This window comes from Alosa pseudoharengus, unplaced genomic scaffold (assembly GCF_046254945.1).
Source record: "Alosa pseudoharengus isolate Yale_2024_CS ecotype anadromous, Long Island Sound unplaced genomic scaffold, YU_APseudo_1.1 YU_APseudo_1.1_scf_1, whole genome shotgun sequence".
NCBI lineage: Eukaryota > Metazoa > Chordata > Actinopteri > Clupeiformes > Clupeidae > Alosa > Alosa pseudoharengus.
The window spans coordinates 4,609,777-4,628,270 of NW_027468564.1; the positions used below are offsets into that span (position 1 = coordinate 4,609,777).

The window sequence follows — 18,494 nt, forward strand, 5'->3', positions numbered from 1 at the left end:
AGTTTTCTGAGGAAGTTTAGCAACGTTGGTTCAAGAAGGAACCAGCGAATGTCTAATAAGGGGATGAACACACCTTTTCACGTTTTGTGCGACCTAAACAACAGTTTGAATGATCTCCGTGTGCAGAACTCAATTGAGTTACTTATTTTGAGGTAAGTTGCGTGCTTAGGCACAATTACAGGGGCTGATTTCTTGATCATATAAGTTTAGGTATAGGCTACCGTAGGCTTCAAGAATCTTTGCTCGGACGATACGTTTCTCAAACTATGGACGCGGAGACTGCTGATGAAATTATGCCCGATGCTTCTGTCACTAGTCTGCTAATTTGCTGCGCAATTTATGAAGGAACCACTGACCGACATAAAAAGAAAAACGTTTTCGCAAGAAATACATGTTTGATCTGTTTGCATTTCTCAAGCGTGTGTTGCTGACCTAGCATACCCAAAAGGGAAGTGAATACCCTGATCTGTCTGCGGCTTGCTTGCCAGGCTTTTCCAGTAGGCTACTAAGTTGTGAAATATACGGTAACCGCTTCCGTTTTTTTGAATGTCGATGGCTATGAGAACGTATCTGTATGCGTTCATAATACAGAATTATTCATACCCCTGGCAAATATTGATGTAATGTTGATTTTCTCTTCACCAACATGTTTGTTCTGACTGAAAATGACACTGCCACATGCCAAAAGGTTGCAAGGCAATGTGGTAGAAACATGGAATCAAAAAAATAATCGTTTTTTAGCATTTTTTTTTAATGAAAAATGGGGTGTCCAAAATTATTCACACCCTTTTTAAATAATCAATGGAAACATCTTTATTTACATTTACAGCTCTCAAAATGGTTCTTGTAATCTGCCAAGCCTCTCCATGTCTCCACAAATATTGTAGACCGCACCTTTTTAACAGCAATCTGGGTTTTGAGTCAAGAACGATTATTTGTTATCCCTCTGGCCTTGTACTCACTTTTTTGACGGATTAAGGTCTGGACTATGGCTGGGCCACTCTAAAATGTTGGTATTGTTCTGGGATAACCATTTCTTGCCTTACTTTTAGCTGTATGTTTTGGATCATTGTGTGGTTTAAAGGTCCAATGCCGTCTATTGCGGCAGGTCTCTCGGCAGACAGCCTGATCTTCTCCTCCAAAATTCTCAATTTGCCCCTTGTTTTAGTGTTACCGTTTGCTTTGAGAAGTTCACCAGGTCCCATTGTCTGAAAAACACCCAAAACTAATACATTTCTATAGCTATTCTCCACATTGTGGGTGATGTTTTGGTGGTTGAACTCCATCTCATGGATCACTTGGTCATCTTGGATGCTGATCATGGATCACCCTTCTCCAAACATGCACAACTCAGCTAAACCTTTATAAGGGCACACCTGGAAAAAGAATTTAGCTTTCGCTGATTTTTTTTGACCCAGGGACCTGGCCTGAGATTGGTATAAAAAAGAAGCATTAAATTCCAATGACACCATGTCTATTTCAATTGTGGGGGTTAGAAAAGTATTCTTTTGGGATGTTTTTCAACCAGGGGAACCTGGTGTCCTTCTTAAATTAAACGGTAACACTAAAGCAAGAGGCTACACTGAGAATCTGGAGGAAAAGATCAGGCAGTGTGCAAAGAGACCTGCCCCAATGATGAACCATTAAACCATAAAATGATCCAAAACATACAGCCAAACAAGTCAAGAAATGGTTAACAGAGAACAATGTCATATTTTAGAGTGGCCCAGTCAGAGTCCAGACCTCAATCAGTCAAGAAGTGAGCACAAGGCTTAGTTATGCTAAGTTAAGTTATGCAATCAGGCCATTAGTGTTGCACGGTGTATCGATACTAAAAAGGTATCACGATGCCTTCATGCAAAAAAACGATACGATTTCCGACGTTTTTAGAATCGATACTTTATTAAAATAATAACGTTCTGTGTCTGTGTGAACTGCTGCTCTCACTGCTCCTTGCACGCATCTAGGCAAGTGGGCGTGTCCAGCAGGCAGCTCTGAGTGAGTGAGTGCGCAGGCAACGTCAACATAGTTCTTTGCCGACAGTCCTCGGCCTTGTGGATAAAACAAAAGGTGAAATCTGGAACTATTTCAGATACATCGCGAATATTGAAGGCAAGCCATCAGGTACACAGAGGCCCGTTCGTAAAATATGTTTCAAAGTCATTTAAAAGCAGTAGGCTACGCATGGAACTTGGCTAAACACCTCGCAGACATATCCCAACATTTTTAAAGAGTTCAAAGAACGACAGGTTAACGAATATGCTATAGAAAACAGGACTACATGGTTAGTGCCAAGTTCTTCTCTTCTGTTTTAGTCTAGCCTAAGTGAAACGAGTATGGTTCTCTGGGATAAATTAAATCAATTAATTTTGACGAGACAATGAGCTGTAATCATTTTGACAAGACATAACGAGCTGTAATCATAGGGTGCTAACGTGATGAAAGCGCAATGTTCACGCCAGAATAACATTACCATAACTTGTAAGTAATCTATTTCATGTTCGGTCAGTACTACTGGTAATATTTGTCATGGCATGTAGACTGCAATTTGTTCTATAATTATTGCCCAGATGTAGGATAGGCTACCCGAAATGCGCTAATTAAAGCCCACAGCATATAATGCTACCAAAGCGTGTTGAGTCCTAATAATAATAGCGGCTTATTGTTACGTGGTAGCAAATCATGTTATCAAAGAAATAGACGTCATGTAGGAATGCGCACAGATATATTGCAACAGGTAATGGTGTAGGCCTATCTGACGAAGACCTGAGTGGTGGTAACGTCGTACTTGTACACTGGGCGCAAAGAAGACTATCCTCACATTTTTCCCTTTGCAACTGTCAAAGAAATCCCATGAACACGGGAAGGCCTAGGGTAGCCTAGGCTATACTGTACATCAGATGGTCTAAAGATTAGGCCCCTCTGAATAGCATTCAGTGCAGTAGTTACAGCATGCAGTAATTTCAAAACTGACCTTGATCTAGCCTAGTTTGGCTATTTAAAGCTACTTTATTGCCAAAACACAACACAATGTAAATAAACTATAACAATCAATAAAGGACTTAATCACACAAAGTAGGCCTACTATTTTACTGACTATAACAAATAATAATTATGTAGGAAGTTTAGAACCCGGAATTGACCTGCACATTACAAAAGTGCACCGAATTCAACACAAATGACTCAATACACTTGGAGGAGGTATGAGTCCTTTCTTTTTCAGATATCTTAGGATTTCGCCGTAGTATCGTTTCAGTATCGAGCATCGTGATATTTATGCCAGGTATCGTATCGAAGTCATAATTTTGGTATCGTGACAACACTACAAGCCAAATATATGAATTGCATCCACACATAGTGGGGCAGCCGTGGCCTACTGGTTAGCGCTTTGGACTTGTAACCGGAGGGTTGCTGGTTCGAACCCCGACCAGTAGGCACAGCTGAAGTGCTCTTGAGCAAGGCACTTAACCCCTAACTGCTCCATGAGCGCCGCTGTTGTTGCAGGCAGCTCACTGCGCCGGGATTAGTGTGTGCTTCACCTCACTGTGTGCTGAGTGTGTTTCACTAATTCACGGATTGGGATAAATGCAGAGACCAAATTTCCCTCATGGGATCAAAAGAGTGTATATATACTTACTAGGGCTGTCACTTTACGTTCGAAAATCGATTGCACAATCGATTGGACCAACCAACACAAGTTTCGAAAACTAAAATAGGGAATCGATTTTAACCAAATATGTACACTATTAATTTTAAACGAATTAAACAAATGAAAAAGATAGATGTAACAAGACTCGGGACCAAGCAGAAAAATAACAAAGAATTCCGAAGTGCAGTAAGCATTGCGAAAGCTAAATAGAAAATTCCCACCAATTTTACGCACCGGAAACAGCTTTTTCAATCGGCTGCTGTGCTGCTGGTGTTTTGCCAAAAAATTGAGGACAACGCGATCAACCTGTGCGACATGAGAGATACGAGTGATGGGCCCTAATAACTTGAGGAGTTCGATATGGAAGCACTTCGGGGTTTGGGTATATCAAACTATGGAGAAGGACAAAGCGGTATGCAAACTGTGCAGTCGTGAGTTCTACGTAGGCGAAATTTGTTTGACATTTCTAATTGTAAACGCAGCCACGTTGAAGCCTGCAGTAATGTTTTCACTGATGTTATGGCAGTCCACTCTGCTTATTGTTTTTCGAGAATGTTGCACTCCTGTTTGTCATTGTGCACGAAACTTCACGCCATTGTGCGTCTTCAAGCGCCCCCTTTACGTTCGTCCTAATGCCTGTTAGTTGTTCGTGGATTGTCCTATATTTGGTGTTGAAAATTGAAACGTCTTTAGACATGAAAAATCGATTTTACAATCGATTCAATTAACAATTATGTCTCAAGAATCTAACAGGATTTTTTCACAAAAGTGACAGCCCTAATACTTACTTATACTTATAATCCATCAAAAAAGTGAGCACAAGGCCAGAGTGATGGCATATAATCGTTCCTGCCTCAAAACCCGGATTGCAGCTAAAAAAGTGCGGCCTAGAATCATTGTGGAGACATGGAGCGGCTCGGTACGTATTATAAGAACCATTTTGAGAGCTTTGATTGCAAATAAAGATGTTTCCAGTGATTATTTTAAAAGGGTATGAATAATTGTGGACACCATTTTTCATAAAAATGTTTAAAAAAATATAAAAAGGCTTTTTTTTTTATTCCTTGTTTCTACTACATTGTCTTAGAACCTATTGGCATGCGGCAGTGTCATTTTCAGTCAGAACAAACATATTGGTCAAGAGAAAATCAACATTAAATCAATATTTGTCAGCGGTATGAATCATTTTGTTCTTGACTGTACCTGCGTGCTTGAGATGAAAACAGCAGTTTTTCAGCAGAAACATGTGAGGACCTGTCTCTTAATTAATGGGGGATTTCACTCTTGCCATATATATATTTTTAAAACAAGTCACTGGTTTTACAATATTTTAGTCAAGCTTTGATTGGTTTAGATACAACTATAAGTATGCAAAATGTAAAGTAACTAACGGATTAACTTTGATTTCATGTATCACGTGGTGCTCACGTGGCCTACTGGTTAGCGCTTCGGACTTGTAACCGGAGGGTTGCCGGTTCGAACACCGACCAGTAGGCATGGCTGAAGTGCCCTTGAGCAAGGCTCCTAACCCCTCACTGCTCCCCGAGCGCCGCTGTTGTTGCAGGCAGCTCACTGCGTCAGGATTAGTGTGTGCTTCACCTCACTGTGTGTTCACTGTGTGCTGAGTGTGTTTCATTAATTCACGGATTGGGATAAATGCAGAGACCAAAATACCCTGGTCTCTGCATTTATCCCAATGGCCCCAAGGCCACGGCTGCCCCCCTATCATGGACAAAATTGTATTGTAGTTTAGAGTAGGCCTACACCAGAGTCCTATGTAATTATTCTTGCCTCCCTAGATGCTGCAAAGTGTCCTCCTTTCTGTTGTTATGGAAATGGCCACCCTAGCCAGGCGCCCAGTAGTCATGGTTACAGTTAATGTTGTTTTGTTGTATTCTCTTTGACTGATTTCTTGATCGTAGTTAGAAGTGGTAGGCTACACACGCGATCGTAGCGTTTGTGAAGTGACGGACATAAGCCAGGTGCCCAGTAGTCTTGTTATAGTTAATGTTGTTTTGTTGTATTCCCTTCGACTGATTTCTTGATTATAGTTAGAAGTGGTAGGCTATACACGCGACCGTAACGTTTGTAAAGTGACGGACATAAGGTGCCCATAGGAGCCCATTAGTCATGTTATAGTTAATGTTGTTTTGTTACATTCTCTTTGAAATGAAGAAAATATCTTGAAATGCATTCTATTGTTTTTGTGTTGCTCTGACTATAGGCTACAGAAAATCTGCATGGAATCATCTATGGTTCATTGTGAACATGGATCTCGGACTTCCGTTTAGTTCTGGCTGTAACGTTACTGAAATGTACCAGATTGACCAGCTAAGGATGATGGTAAAGCAAGAAGATATAAAAGAGGAGTATGGTCATATTGCTGCATTTCAACATGATGAAGAAAAGCCATTTGCAGAGCTACACTGTAGAACTGACATTGAGATAGACGTCGCAGAGTCCAGCGGTACTGAAACACAACAGACAACGGCGGTTACGCTGAAGAAAGAAGAGGAGGAAAACGAATTAAATTATCTTCTGAGAAGTAAGTCCTTTCAGAGACGCCTAGACAACTCAACAATAGCTTCTACGCTATTAATTGAAATAGACAAACAATCCTACAATTTCAGAGGCGGACAGAGTACACAGCTTCATTACTTGAGTAAAAGTACAGATACCCTTTGCTAAATTTTACTCAAGTACAAGTAAAAGTACAACAGTCAGATGTCTACTTAAGTAAAAGTACTGAAGTACTTGTTTTTAAGAGTACTTGAGTATCAAGAGTACAAGAGTAGCCTACATGTTCTAAATATTGCATTACTACTGCCACATTGCTTACATTTATGTACACGTCCTACGTGGAGTTATGAAAAATGTTCATGTTAATAGAGAATGTAAAATGAATTGGAAGTAAAATCAAGTAATTTTCATCTTTTTACCATGTTGCCAGGGATGGGCAGTATTTCTATTACATGTATTTAAAATACAAAATACTATTTTGTAATTGAAACACCTGAAGCGAAAACTATCATTAACTTGTTCAGCAAATTGAAATAGTCTGGCGAGGTGGGCCACAGGTTGGCACATTCCCGGGATGGACCTGCTGCATCTTCATCCATTGTTTCGTCCATGGTTTCGTCTCTTATCTAAATCTGACCATGGAGTTGACTTTGGCGGAAAGCTTAAGGTGATTGGTGATAGGCTGTCCCAATCAGTGGCGCCTGCACAATCCAATCACGTTTGAGAGGGAAACAACAAATTGAGGGTTTCCGAGATTTTTCTTTTTTCCTTTTTTTTAGAAGTAGTAACGGGTACTCACGGTTATGGATAGAAATGTAGTGGACTAAAGAGTACAATATTTGCCTCTCAAATGTACTTGAGTAGTCATGAGTACTCCCAAAAAATGATACTCGAGTAAAGTACAGATCCCTCAAAATTGTACTCAAGTACTGTACTCAAGTAAATGTACTCCGTTACTGTCCGGCTCTGTACAATTTTCATGTCTACCTTAAATAACCTAGGCCAGGGGCAAACTGCTTTTCACTCTCCTTAGAGAACATTTACAGTGTCAATGTGAAAACATTGTGTGCAGTGTTTCCCCTAGAATTTTTTCCAGCAGCGGTGCCCCCTCAAAAAGAGAAACATTTGAAAAACTGACTCCTTAAATGGTGACTTCTGGTGGATTTTGTGAAAGAAATGGACAGATTGAGTTACAAATTATGACATAACCATCAACACAAGCATGATTATTGCAGTACTTGAACAGGATTATTCATGTTTTTCTTTCACCTTTTTCATTTACATTATTAGTATTAGCCACTGTACAACTGTACACTGTAGGCCACTGTACAAACTATTACTATTTAGAATATACAGTGTTGTGCATAAGTTAAAGACATTTATATATAATGTATTTATTTACGATACATGATTCATTAAAAAATAATTGATGTCCTATTTTTTTTAATTAAGGCATAAAGACAAATAAGACAAAAGGCAAAATATGTTTTTTATTCCTCCCTTTAGTCAATTTCAGCATGGGTGTCTTAACTTTTGCACAGCACTGTATAAACTATATAGACTTCTCTTTCATGCCATTACACTGTATTGGTGCTGTGCAGGTAGAATTGAGTGCCTGTCACTTGACGCTGGCTTGATTCTCACGGTTTTAAGCTAACTTAGTAGCGTTGTTGTGCATGGTGCATAAGAATATGTGGATGAAATTAATTATGTTTCCCATGTCATTTGGTCAAATAAATGGTCAAAAATTCGAAGAAAATCTATCTTGGATTATAGCAGATAAGTGTCTTGTATCATATCTATAATTTTGGTGAGCTCTACAGGAATTACAAACTATCTCAGATGTAAATGCTTGTGTATCCTATTACTCAAATTCAATTAAACCCACCAATAGGCTAGCTAGACCTTAGTTTCACAGCCTAGGTATGTCAGCAACACAGGGCTTGAAAGCATTGCCTCGATCACAAACAAAAACGAAACAATGCGTGGATTTATCTGGGAATGGGCTACTGAAGGTAGGGGCGAGCTATCTCGCTGGCGTGTTTAATTTGGTTCCTTGGTTAACATAATGTAGGCTACGTTTTTTTGCACAAAATTGCCTCTGCTAATAAACTTAAACATAAACACAAACAAGCGTGATCTCCTGTGGAATCCCTGACTGCGCCTTCAACGTTAGCCTACTATTATTTGTTGACATCAAACCTGAACAAACGGCAGCTGTTCCTGAAGTTCACTTGCGTCTATTTATTTTTTTTAATTAGGCAACTTTTTTTGCAGTGGCGCTTGAATTCCAGGAGCGGCGCTGCGCCGCTGATGAATACATTGTAGGGGAAACACTGGTGATGGGCAGACTGAAATAGAGATGATGGGCATGAAGGCAACAGTAGTTCCCACTACTGACCATTTATAAACTGTGAGTGGGCACAGCCATAGGTACAGCACTAGCCATAGTTACAGCGCTAGCCATAGTTACAGCACTAGCCATAGTTACAGCACTAGCCATAGGTACAGCACTAGCCAGTGGAGCGGGCAGAAGATCATTGAGAAATAAACTTGAATTATTCTTAAAGCGACAGTGCAGGGGGGGGGGGGGCCCTTGAGCCAAAAAGTTTGCCCAACCCTGACCTAGGCTAAAATATCGATTAAATATATAGATTAAATATATAGATTATGTTGACCAGATTTCTCGGAACTAAAATCGGGACACTTACGTGAGCGTGCGGCAGGTCAGAGATTTGTTCATTCTTAAGAACAGCGGGTGTTTACAAACTGAAAATACAGTAGGTTATTTTAAAAATGATTACTTTCTCTTCAGCATTGTCCTAGCGTAGCCTAGCTGTTAAAACGAGGCAGATATGAACAGGCATTGCAACAATGTTTACAGAGATGCACTGTAAAGTTGGCTGGAAAGATTATGCAGACTGTTACAATTGACTGACACACATGCGCACACACACATTATCGAAATCATTGTCTACGGAGTGCTTTAGGCTATAGTTTTTCTACATGGATTTAGTTAATGATCGGGCCATATAACAAGACCACACTTTAATAGTGGTTGGTGTAAACTGGGACATTTTAGTGTCCTGACAGACTTTACTCAAAATCGGGACTGTCCCGGTCTGGTCATCCTAATATAGATGCCAAAGCATTTGCCATACACTGCCTGTGCTCCAACATTTGCACTGCAGTCCTCAGCTCCTAAACTGACCTGTTCCCCACAGACCCCGTGTCTCTGGCCCAGATGAAGAGGGTATCAGTGGTGATGGTGGACTGCTGTAGAACACAAGGACAGCGAGGGAAGGAGGAGGAGATGCAGACGCAGACCTACAGAGATGCACATCAGATCGAGACCAGTAAGATTCCACACACACACCAGTCCCTGACTGTGTTAATTGGGCGGAACTTAACCCATTTACTCCCAAAATGCCTGCTAAAAACGCCTATAGAATCCTATGGCATTCTAGACTAAATAACCTTATTTCCTAAGGGTTTTCTGAAAACATACTAAAAATTGTCAACGTCTACCAAAATGTAATATCTAAGCCTCTGTAGCACCTAGAAACATGAAATAAAAAGCCTGCTGCGCTACGCAGCATCCAGCGGGAGGGTCAATGTTGCGTCATGCAGCATCCAGCGCGAATGGGTTAAATGAATCTAGGAACTGTACTGACTTACTCATGTTGTGTTTCTTCCTCTACAGACACACACACACACACACACACCAGTCCCTGACTGTGTTAATTGGGCGGAACTTAAATGAATCTAGGAACTGTACTGACTTACTCATGTTGTGTTTCTTCCTATACTGCCTCTGCCACACCAGCATTCCAAACAAAACAGAACACTTCAATAAACAGTTGCTTATTAACTTGGAACTATGTTCTTATAAGCCGACCTGTTCCCCTACAGACCCCTTGTCTCTGGCCCAGATGAAGAGGGTATCAGTGGTGCTGGTGGACTGCTGTAGACCACAAGGCCAGCGAAGGAAGAAGGAAATTCAGATGGAGACCAAAAGAGATGTGCATCAAATCAAGACCAGTGAGAGAGACACACACACACACACACACACACACACACACACATCCCTGACTGTGTTAATAACCTATGAACTGTAGTAACTTGCTAATAGGCCCGTTTCCATCAGAGGAACTGGAACTCAGTATTACGGGGTAGGTACTTCAGTGCAGGAAGTTGAATATGTGTCAGCTTAATAATAGTAAACGGGTTGCACCACGCAAATAGTTTAGATAGATAGATAGATAGATAGATACTTCATTGATCCCCAGGGGAAATTCAAGACACACACAGTTTCACAGTTTCAACATAACACTTAACACAAGTTATTACTTACATTTTACACCCCTCTCCATGGAATGGTTATATTACTTTTTTTCAAGTTGAATGGCGGCCGTCTCACTTCCCCCTAGCGCCTGTGAGCAGAAAAACCACCCTTGCAACTTTGTCAGGAAGTAAGCGCCTATGAGTGGCCTCAGTGTCAGGAAGTAACGAGTATAACGAATTGCTTTACTGCACTTACACACATACACGCCAGGCACCGGCTAGAACAATGTAGCCATGGAGTTTCTCCATCATCCGTCCTGACAGAGCCAGCGAAAAGAAACAGAACGCGAGTAAATAATTGTCGGAGGAACAGGGAAGAGGAAAACGAGGCTTGCTGTTGATCTGTTATCACAAATTAGCCGTTTTAACAATAGAGTGTTTGTGTCACCTTCACAACTACTAACCACTAACCAGTAACCACTGCAGTAGCCTGGGCCTATGGCTGAAATACTCCCAAAACACAACTACAACAAAATAACCAGCTAATGATGTTATGAATGTACATTTACAAAATACAACATGAACTCCTTTATTGCTGTTGTTATGCTTCATTAAATCTACAGCTGTTAATTAATGTGATTACCATATTACCATAAGTTTGGTCTGCGACTTAGTCAAAAAGGTGTGACTTGTATATCTGTTCTCCACAAACCTATATTATGTACCGTATTTTCTCATTCACTATCTTCCACAGTTGTTGTCTTTCTACAATGAATTACATTATTCACCCAGCCACTCTAATGGAATGCAGTACAACCATTGACGACAGTGTTCAGATTCCTTGAACATTCGTGGCAAACTCATTTCCTTTGCACTGTTAAATTTGAACAAATCTATGTTAACATTCCATCTCAACGGTAACCGCTGTCTAGCCCCTGCATGTTCCTATGTAACGTTTGTGGAGAACTACGTTCGCAGACATTTCGTGGAAAACTGACGGCAAATTAAAACATGTTTCAAAGCGATCGCGAACGTTCGCCTATGTTTGCGACTTTGAACGCACCCACTTGTCGTCTTTAAGCCTCGGTTGATGAGAGAGAGAGAGAGAGAGAGAGAGAGAGAGAGAGAGAGAGAGAGAGAGAGAGAGAGAGAGAGAGAGAGAGAGAGAGAGAGAGAGAGAGATTAGAAATAACACCAAAAAGGGGGTCACTTTTGCACTGTTCTTAAGCATTTGTTTAAATCTGTTTTCAATCCAGATACAACAGAACAGAAGATCCATGGACAGAACGATGAACTCAACCTGCAGCTCAAAGGAAGGCTGCACCACTGCACTTTCTGCAGGAAGAGTTTTACGGTCCTTACTGAACTCGAGAAACACCAGCAGACACACTCTGTTAGTGTGAATGAAAAGCCAAAGACTCATCAGTGTTCTCAGTGTAAAAAAATGTTTGCATCATCTTCATCTCGTCGAAAGCACATGCGTACACACACTGGAGTGAAGCCTCATAAATGTGACCAGTGTGGAAAATGTTTCTATAAATCTTCAAATCTTAAACATCATATGTTTGCACACACTACAGAGAAGCCTCATAAATGTATCCAGTGTGGAAAAGCATTTAAAGAAACTCAAACTCTTAAATACCATATGCTAACACACACTGGAGAGAAGCCTCATAAATGTGACCAGTGTGGAAAAGGTTTTATTAAAACTTCAAATCTTAAAACCCATATGGTCGTACACACTGGAGAGAGGCCTCATAAATGTGACCTGTGTGGGAAAGGTTTTCCTGTAACTTCACAACTTAAATCCCATATGATCACACATACTGGAAAGAAGCCTTGTCATAAATGTGTCCAGTGTGGAAAAGCATTTACAGATATTCGAACTCTTAGATCCCATCTGCTAATACACTCTGGAGAGAAGCCTCATAAATGTGACCAGTGTGGAAAAGGTTTTAGAAATATTGTAAATCGTCAATCCCATATGCTAGTCCACACTGAAGAGAGGCCTCATAAATGTGACCAGTGTGGAAAATGTTTTAAACGAATTCGAACTCTTAAATCCCATGTGTTAATAATACACACTAGAGAGAAGCCTCATAAATGTGACCAGTGTGGAAGAGGTTTTAATCAAATTCGAAAACTTAAAGCGCACATGCTTACACATTCAGGGGAGAAGCCTCATAAATGTGTCCAGTGTGGAAAATCTTTTCGGGCAACCGATCTTAAACACCATATGCTTATCCACACTGGAGAGAAGCCTCATAAATGTGTCCAGTGTGGAAAAGGCTTTGCATTATTTTCAAATCTTAATAAGCATCTGGTAGTACACACTGGAAAGAAGGATTATACGTGTTCCCAGTGCGGAAAAGCATTTGCACGCCGTCCAACTCTGAAAGCGCATTTGCTGCTGCATACGGGAGAGAGCCCTCATGTGTGTGCCCAGTGTGGAAGAGCTTTTGTTTTACCTTCACGTCTGAAACGCCACATGTATGTACATACCGGAGAGAAGCCTCATATATGCGTTTATTGTGGAAAAGGTTTTGCACTAACATCAAAACTTAAATCCCATATGCTAATACATACTAGAAAGAAGCTTGATAAATGTGTTTAGTGTGGAAAACATTTTCCACTGGAATCCAACAAGCAAATTGTGTGTATTTTACTCCCACTAACATTAACACTTAACTTCACTTGGGTCATGAAGATCAATTCCTACTGCTTCTTAGCTTGGTTTAATTTCGCAGCTAGCTAGCGGGGAAATGTTTGAGTCAATCTATGTCTATTCTGGCCACAACTTCAGAGAATGCAAATGTCATGCTTAATTGTTACATGTACGAAGGGGTCCCTCAAATTGTATGGCTCTGAACATTGTGCTTTCCATTTGTTTACAGTACTGACTGCACAATAGATTTTGATTGGTTGCAAGTTGGTTACAAGAATAAAAGGGCAAGTTTGTGAGATGCAGGGTACTGTAAAAATAGGGGTACAAGGAAGAGGAAGAACAAAAAAATGCAAAGAGCAAAGCAAAGTACTTGATGTTTTCGTTCATCAAAAGACAATGATGGAAAAATATGAAATTTGCTTTGAGATTAAAAATTTACTTCTCCCTAAGAACTATATGTGTTTTCACAATGTGTTTTCTATTTTCTGGTGTATTGTTTACTGACTGCTTGATAGTGTATATCATTTTGAGATCACTTTGTTTATGATTTGAGAGCACTGTTTGATTTTGAGCACAAATAAAACTGTTCTGAAGCGAAAGTTTAATTTTGAGCACAGGTAAAACTGTTTTGAGGCGAAAGTTTGATTTTGCAAGAGTCAAAGGTTTTGTTTAACGTTTTAAGAAAACGGAGCAAGGTTTCAGAAATTGTGTTTTAGCAATTGAGAAAAACTGTAAGACAAAATGAAAATGTTCTCTGAGTCTGGCGATACCACTTTTAGCTCCAGCCTATCATAGATCATTGAATTGGATTAGACCATTAGCATCATTCTCGCCCCTTAGCATCACTCTTAAAGGACAATTCCGGCGCAAAATGAACCTAGGGGTTAATAACACATGTGTACCGAATTTGACCGATCGCTGGGATTTGTTTTCATGCTAGTCAAATGTGACCAGTTTATTTGCAAACCTCTTATTACCGTTTAACGCTAGCCTTCGGGGCACACGCATGTAAAAAGAAATCGCTATTTCTATACCACTAAAAAGGCTCAAAATAGCACCACACTTACACAGTTGCATGAGGGTCTCTACATGTAAACCGAAGCATTGAGAACTTTGTAAGTGTACGGGCAGTTTATTAAAAACTGCCTGTATGTCCTTATCTTTTCAAGCCATGTCATGCTCCATGTCAAATCAGCCTAGAAAATTGCCACGTTTCATTTGTGAAGGCCCCAGCCGTGGCGTAACTGGCTGGGGCACCTGCACTGTACGCCGGCGACCCGGGTTCGATTCCCGGCCCGTGGTCCTTTCCGGATCCCACCCCAACTCTCTCTCCCTCTCACTTCCTGTCATTCTCAACTGTCCTATCAAATTAAAGGCATTAAAAAGCCCAAAAAATATATACTAAATCAGCCTAGAAAATCGCCACGTTTCATTTGTGACCTTAGCCGTCCACTCCATTTACGGCCTCTACACACAGTTGCGTTCCGTCAACGCATGCCAGTGGACGTTCCCGACGGTAGCTATGCAAATGACTTGAAGTAAAACCATAATTTGATTGGTTGGTGCTGTCAGTCGATTGGCTTGATTGGCCGGTGCCGTCTGTCGGTGCAGCAACAGCTGAACCAAAGATTGTTAAGGCGGAGCAAGATACTTCGTCGTAGTTCATGTCTATGGGCGCGAAATGGGGATCGAATCCTGTCTGAGTCGATGACGTATTGATGAGCTTACGTTGCAACCCGCCAACAGCAGCGGCATAAATAACCGGCGCACACCTGATATAAAGTCGATTTTCTCCAGACTGGAATGCTCAAAAATGCTAAAAATGTACCTCAAATGTTCACAAGGGTTTGAGGATCATGAAAACGTGCCCGAAATTCACATTCCTAACTCTATAGAACTAAGACCTTAGCATACAGAGTTCTTCAGGGGAGATGGGCAGCGCTGATTCAAGCGTAAAAGGTTGCAGCACCTTGGCCACTGTTCTCCTCATATATAACCTGATGTATTAAATATTATATAAACTATATGATGATGAAATGTACAAGGTTGCAGCACCTTGGCCACTGTTCTCCTCATATATATATATAACCTGATGTATTAAATATGATATAAACTATATGATGATGAAATGTACAAGGTTGCAGCACCTTGGCCACTGTTCTCCTCATATATATATATAACCTGATGTATTAAATATTATATAAACTATATGATGATGAAATGTACAAGAGTTGCAGCACCTTGGCCACTGTTCTCATCCTTTCCACCTGTTTTCAGAAGTGCATGCAATACACACTACACAAATGAAAATATATTAAATATTTTATATATATATATATATAACCTGATAGCATAAAAAGCATATAAACAGCATAAAAAGTATATAATAAAAATATATATATAAAAAACACTGAACAATAAAGACAGTAGAAGATAAAAATACTATACTAAATCAAACATCAAAGTGTGCATAAGGATGAATGAATAAGTATGAAGCGCTTGCAGTGACGGGGCAGGGACTGAGCCTGTGATTCTGTGGTGCTCTATGAGAGTGTGTGTCACGGTGACGGTGCAAATAAGTAAGTCCAACAGTGCAACAGAGCAAGAATAAAGTTTAGAGACCAGCATTAAATAAATTTGGACATATAAGAGAGAATAATGTAGACATAGTACTCTAAAACTATAGCAGTGCCAGAATAAGTTGGAAGTAATAGGGTTACAGCCATTGGTCCAAGTATTAAGAATTAAGTACAGCCACAATCCAGGCTGTGGGAGGGAGGAAGGGGTTATGCATATGTGCTAATATAGCCAGTACACAAATATGTAGGAGGTGGAGAGGCAGACAGACTGCACAGAGGTCTCTCCTCTTCCCTTTAGTGAATCATTGAAAAGTTGTGTGGCCCTGGGGACAAATGACTTCCTCAGCCTTTCAGTTGTGGATGGCAGTGAGTGAGTCTCCAGCTGATCAGGCTCTTTTGCTTTATAGTGCTGTGGAGTGGATGACTGTCATTGTCCAAGATGTTGATCAGTTTGCTCAGGGTCCTTTTTATCTGATATTGAACTGATGCACCCCAGTTCAGCTCCCACGATTGGTTAAGAAACACTGACGAGACTCCCACTTACGACTCACCTACTTCCTAAGATGGCGTCCCCTTGCCCAAATATGGTCTCTGGTACTTGACTTCCTGCCAACTAATTGGCAGGGCCATCTTGCCAATTAGCCCTTTTGTCTAGGCAGTGGAATTCTCTTTAACAATAAATGTGAGAACACCTTTTGTCTATATTTGCATGGCAATCCTTCCTAACAATGGTTGAGTTCAATGAGATTCTGATGGCTCATCTAAATTCGTCTGGACCTCCACCTGACCCATTCTTATAATTGATAGCCGTCGTTTACTTTCTTTTGTCGAGGAGACGACCCTGGCAGCAGAGAACAATAGGAACTACAGGCAATAGATAGATAGATAGATAGATAGATAGATACTTTATTGATCCGACAAGGGGAACATTTAGGCTACGACTCTACATGAAACCGCCAGGTGAATTTTCTCTTACCGCTTTCACACCTTTAAAGACACCAGAAAAAACTCGCGTGCACACACAGGTGTAACCGGCTAAATGACCAGTCGATGGCGCCGGTCATGCAGAAGCTCACGTTTAATTCGCGTGAATCGCGTAGGCTAGAAGAAAACATTGTTGACAGAGTTTGTTAAGCAGTCGCCTGAAATAAGGAGACACCAGACAATTTGTTTTTCAATTCAACTGTTTAACTAATAAAGTTCATTTTCAAGGTATGTGGCTATGTGAATTTCAAATAGCCTACCTAACCTACGCATTGCATTAGGTCTGAGACCACTGGAGAAAACACTAGGCTACATGCAGTAGCCTAAGCTAAATGTTTAACTAAGTTAAGCTAACGTGTGCTTCTAACTTAGCCACAAGGCTGATAGGCTACATCGTGCACATAAATCATGACATATTATAGCGGATAACATTATTTTGCATATAGTCGGTTTTAAGTTTAACTGATAACCCACAGTAGCCTACCAGGCAGAACATGCATAATTGAAATGACATTGAATCAGTGACACAACCAGTATTTTTTGATAGAAACATCCAGATGCCTTGTCCTGTGATGCAGGACTTTCAATTTACTGGCAGCTTTGATAATATGTTGTCAGCAATAGGTTGCCGTAATATGTTGTACAGGTTAATGACTGCTCGAATGTTAACCCCAGATATTTGCCACTTTTCTGAGACACTATTTCAGTGCCATTACAAGTGACCACCCAGATAGCAGAGGGGCGTTGAATCCACGTTTGTTTGAAGCGGCGGAGGTTGATTCAACGTGGATTCAACGCCCCTGTGCTATCAGGGCAGGGGGGTATTCCAAGTAGGCTACATGGTTTAGTGAAAAACCTGGCTAAGTTAACTCAGTAAGTGGTAAACTTCCTACAACAATAGCCCTGCATTGTTTAGTCAGGAGAAAGAAGCCATACAGCTCTTCTATTAGGTTTACCGGAGTTAACTTACTCAGGTTTGTCACTAAACCATGTACTTGGAATACCCCCCTGTGCATTTGTTTTAGACATTCCTTTTTGTTCCTAATGGACTTTGTTTTACCCAGATGTAAAGAAAGCCTGTTGTCTATGAGCCACTTGCTAACACCATCTAATTCATTATGTTGTCTTCAGTGTCTTCTCAATCTCACTGATATCACTCCCAGAAACCAGTAGCCTAATGCAGAGTCGTCAGTATATAAAAGCAGCTTATGGCCACCTTACACCAAACGATTTTAACAAGATTTGGGAAAGATTCCTGAAAGATTGTAGTCTTTTAATTAATGCCCCCCATTCAAGCTTTACTCAAAAGACTACAATCGTTCAAGAATCTTTCCCAAATCTTGTCAAAAATTGGTGTAAGAAGGCCGTTACATTGAGACTGATGGCTGGTGACTGAAGTCAGCGTAGCCGCCCTGTTTGTGGTCAGCGCGTGGGGGAGGGGTGCATTAGCCTTTGATGGTGGGGTGTTGCACTGAGAGTGAGGGGGGAGGTGGTTAGGCAGGCAAGCAATTAAGAGCAGTGGACAGACCACTGCCATTGCAGCTGGAGCAGAGTAGTCAAACCTAGAAGTGGTTCAAGGTTCACCCGGTCCAGATCTCCCTCCAGAGATCTGCTACTCATTTATTCGATAGCCTACTCTTTTTGATATTACTGCAAAGCAGATCTGGTTAAATTGGGGATTTTTTTGTTTTCTTTTTTGAAGATAATGGGTTATTAAAAATAACAGTGTTGAGCTCTTGATCCACACTTCAGTCCAGATGGTGGCGGTAATGCACCTCAAAGCTGGTTGCCAACCGCCATACAAGAAGAAGAA

General features: G+C 40.7%; 1 protein-coding gene across 2 annotated transcripts; it reads left to right on the plus strand.

Annotated features, from left to right (window-relative positions):
- On the plus strand, nt 1-13,723 carry LOC143135968 (uncharacterized). 2 transcript variants are annotated; one of them, XM_076296359.1, is made up of 5 exons: nt 1-152; nt 5,874-6,194; nt 9,394-9,525; nt 10,082-10,210; nt 11,710-13,723. In XM_076296359.1, exons 2-5 carry the CDS (start codon nt 5,918-5,920, stop codon nt 13,065-13,067), a joined length of 1,896 nt encoding a protein of 631 aa, XP_076152474.1. In that variant the 5' UTR covers nt 1-152; nt 5,874-5,917; the 3' UTR covers nt 13,068-13,723. The 2 variants fall into 2 exon arrangements, with proteins under 2 accessions (XP_076152474.1, XP_076152483.1); XM_076296368.1 differs by lacking the exon at nt 5,874-6,194.
- The last annotated feature ends 4,771 nt before the right edge of the window (nt 13,724-18,494 follow it).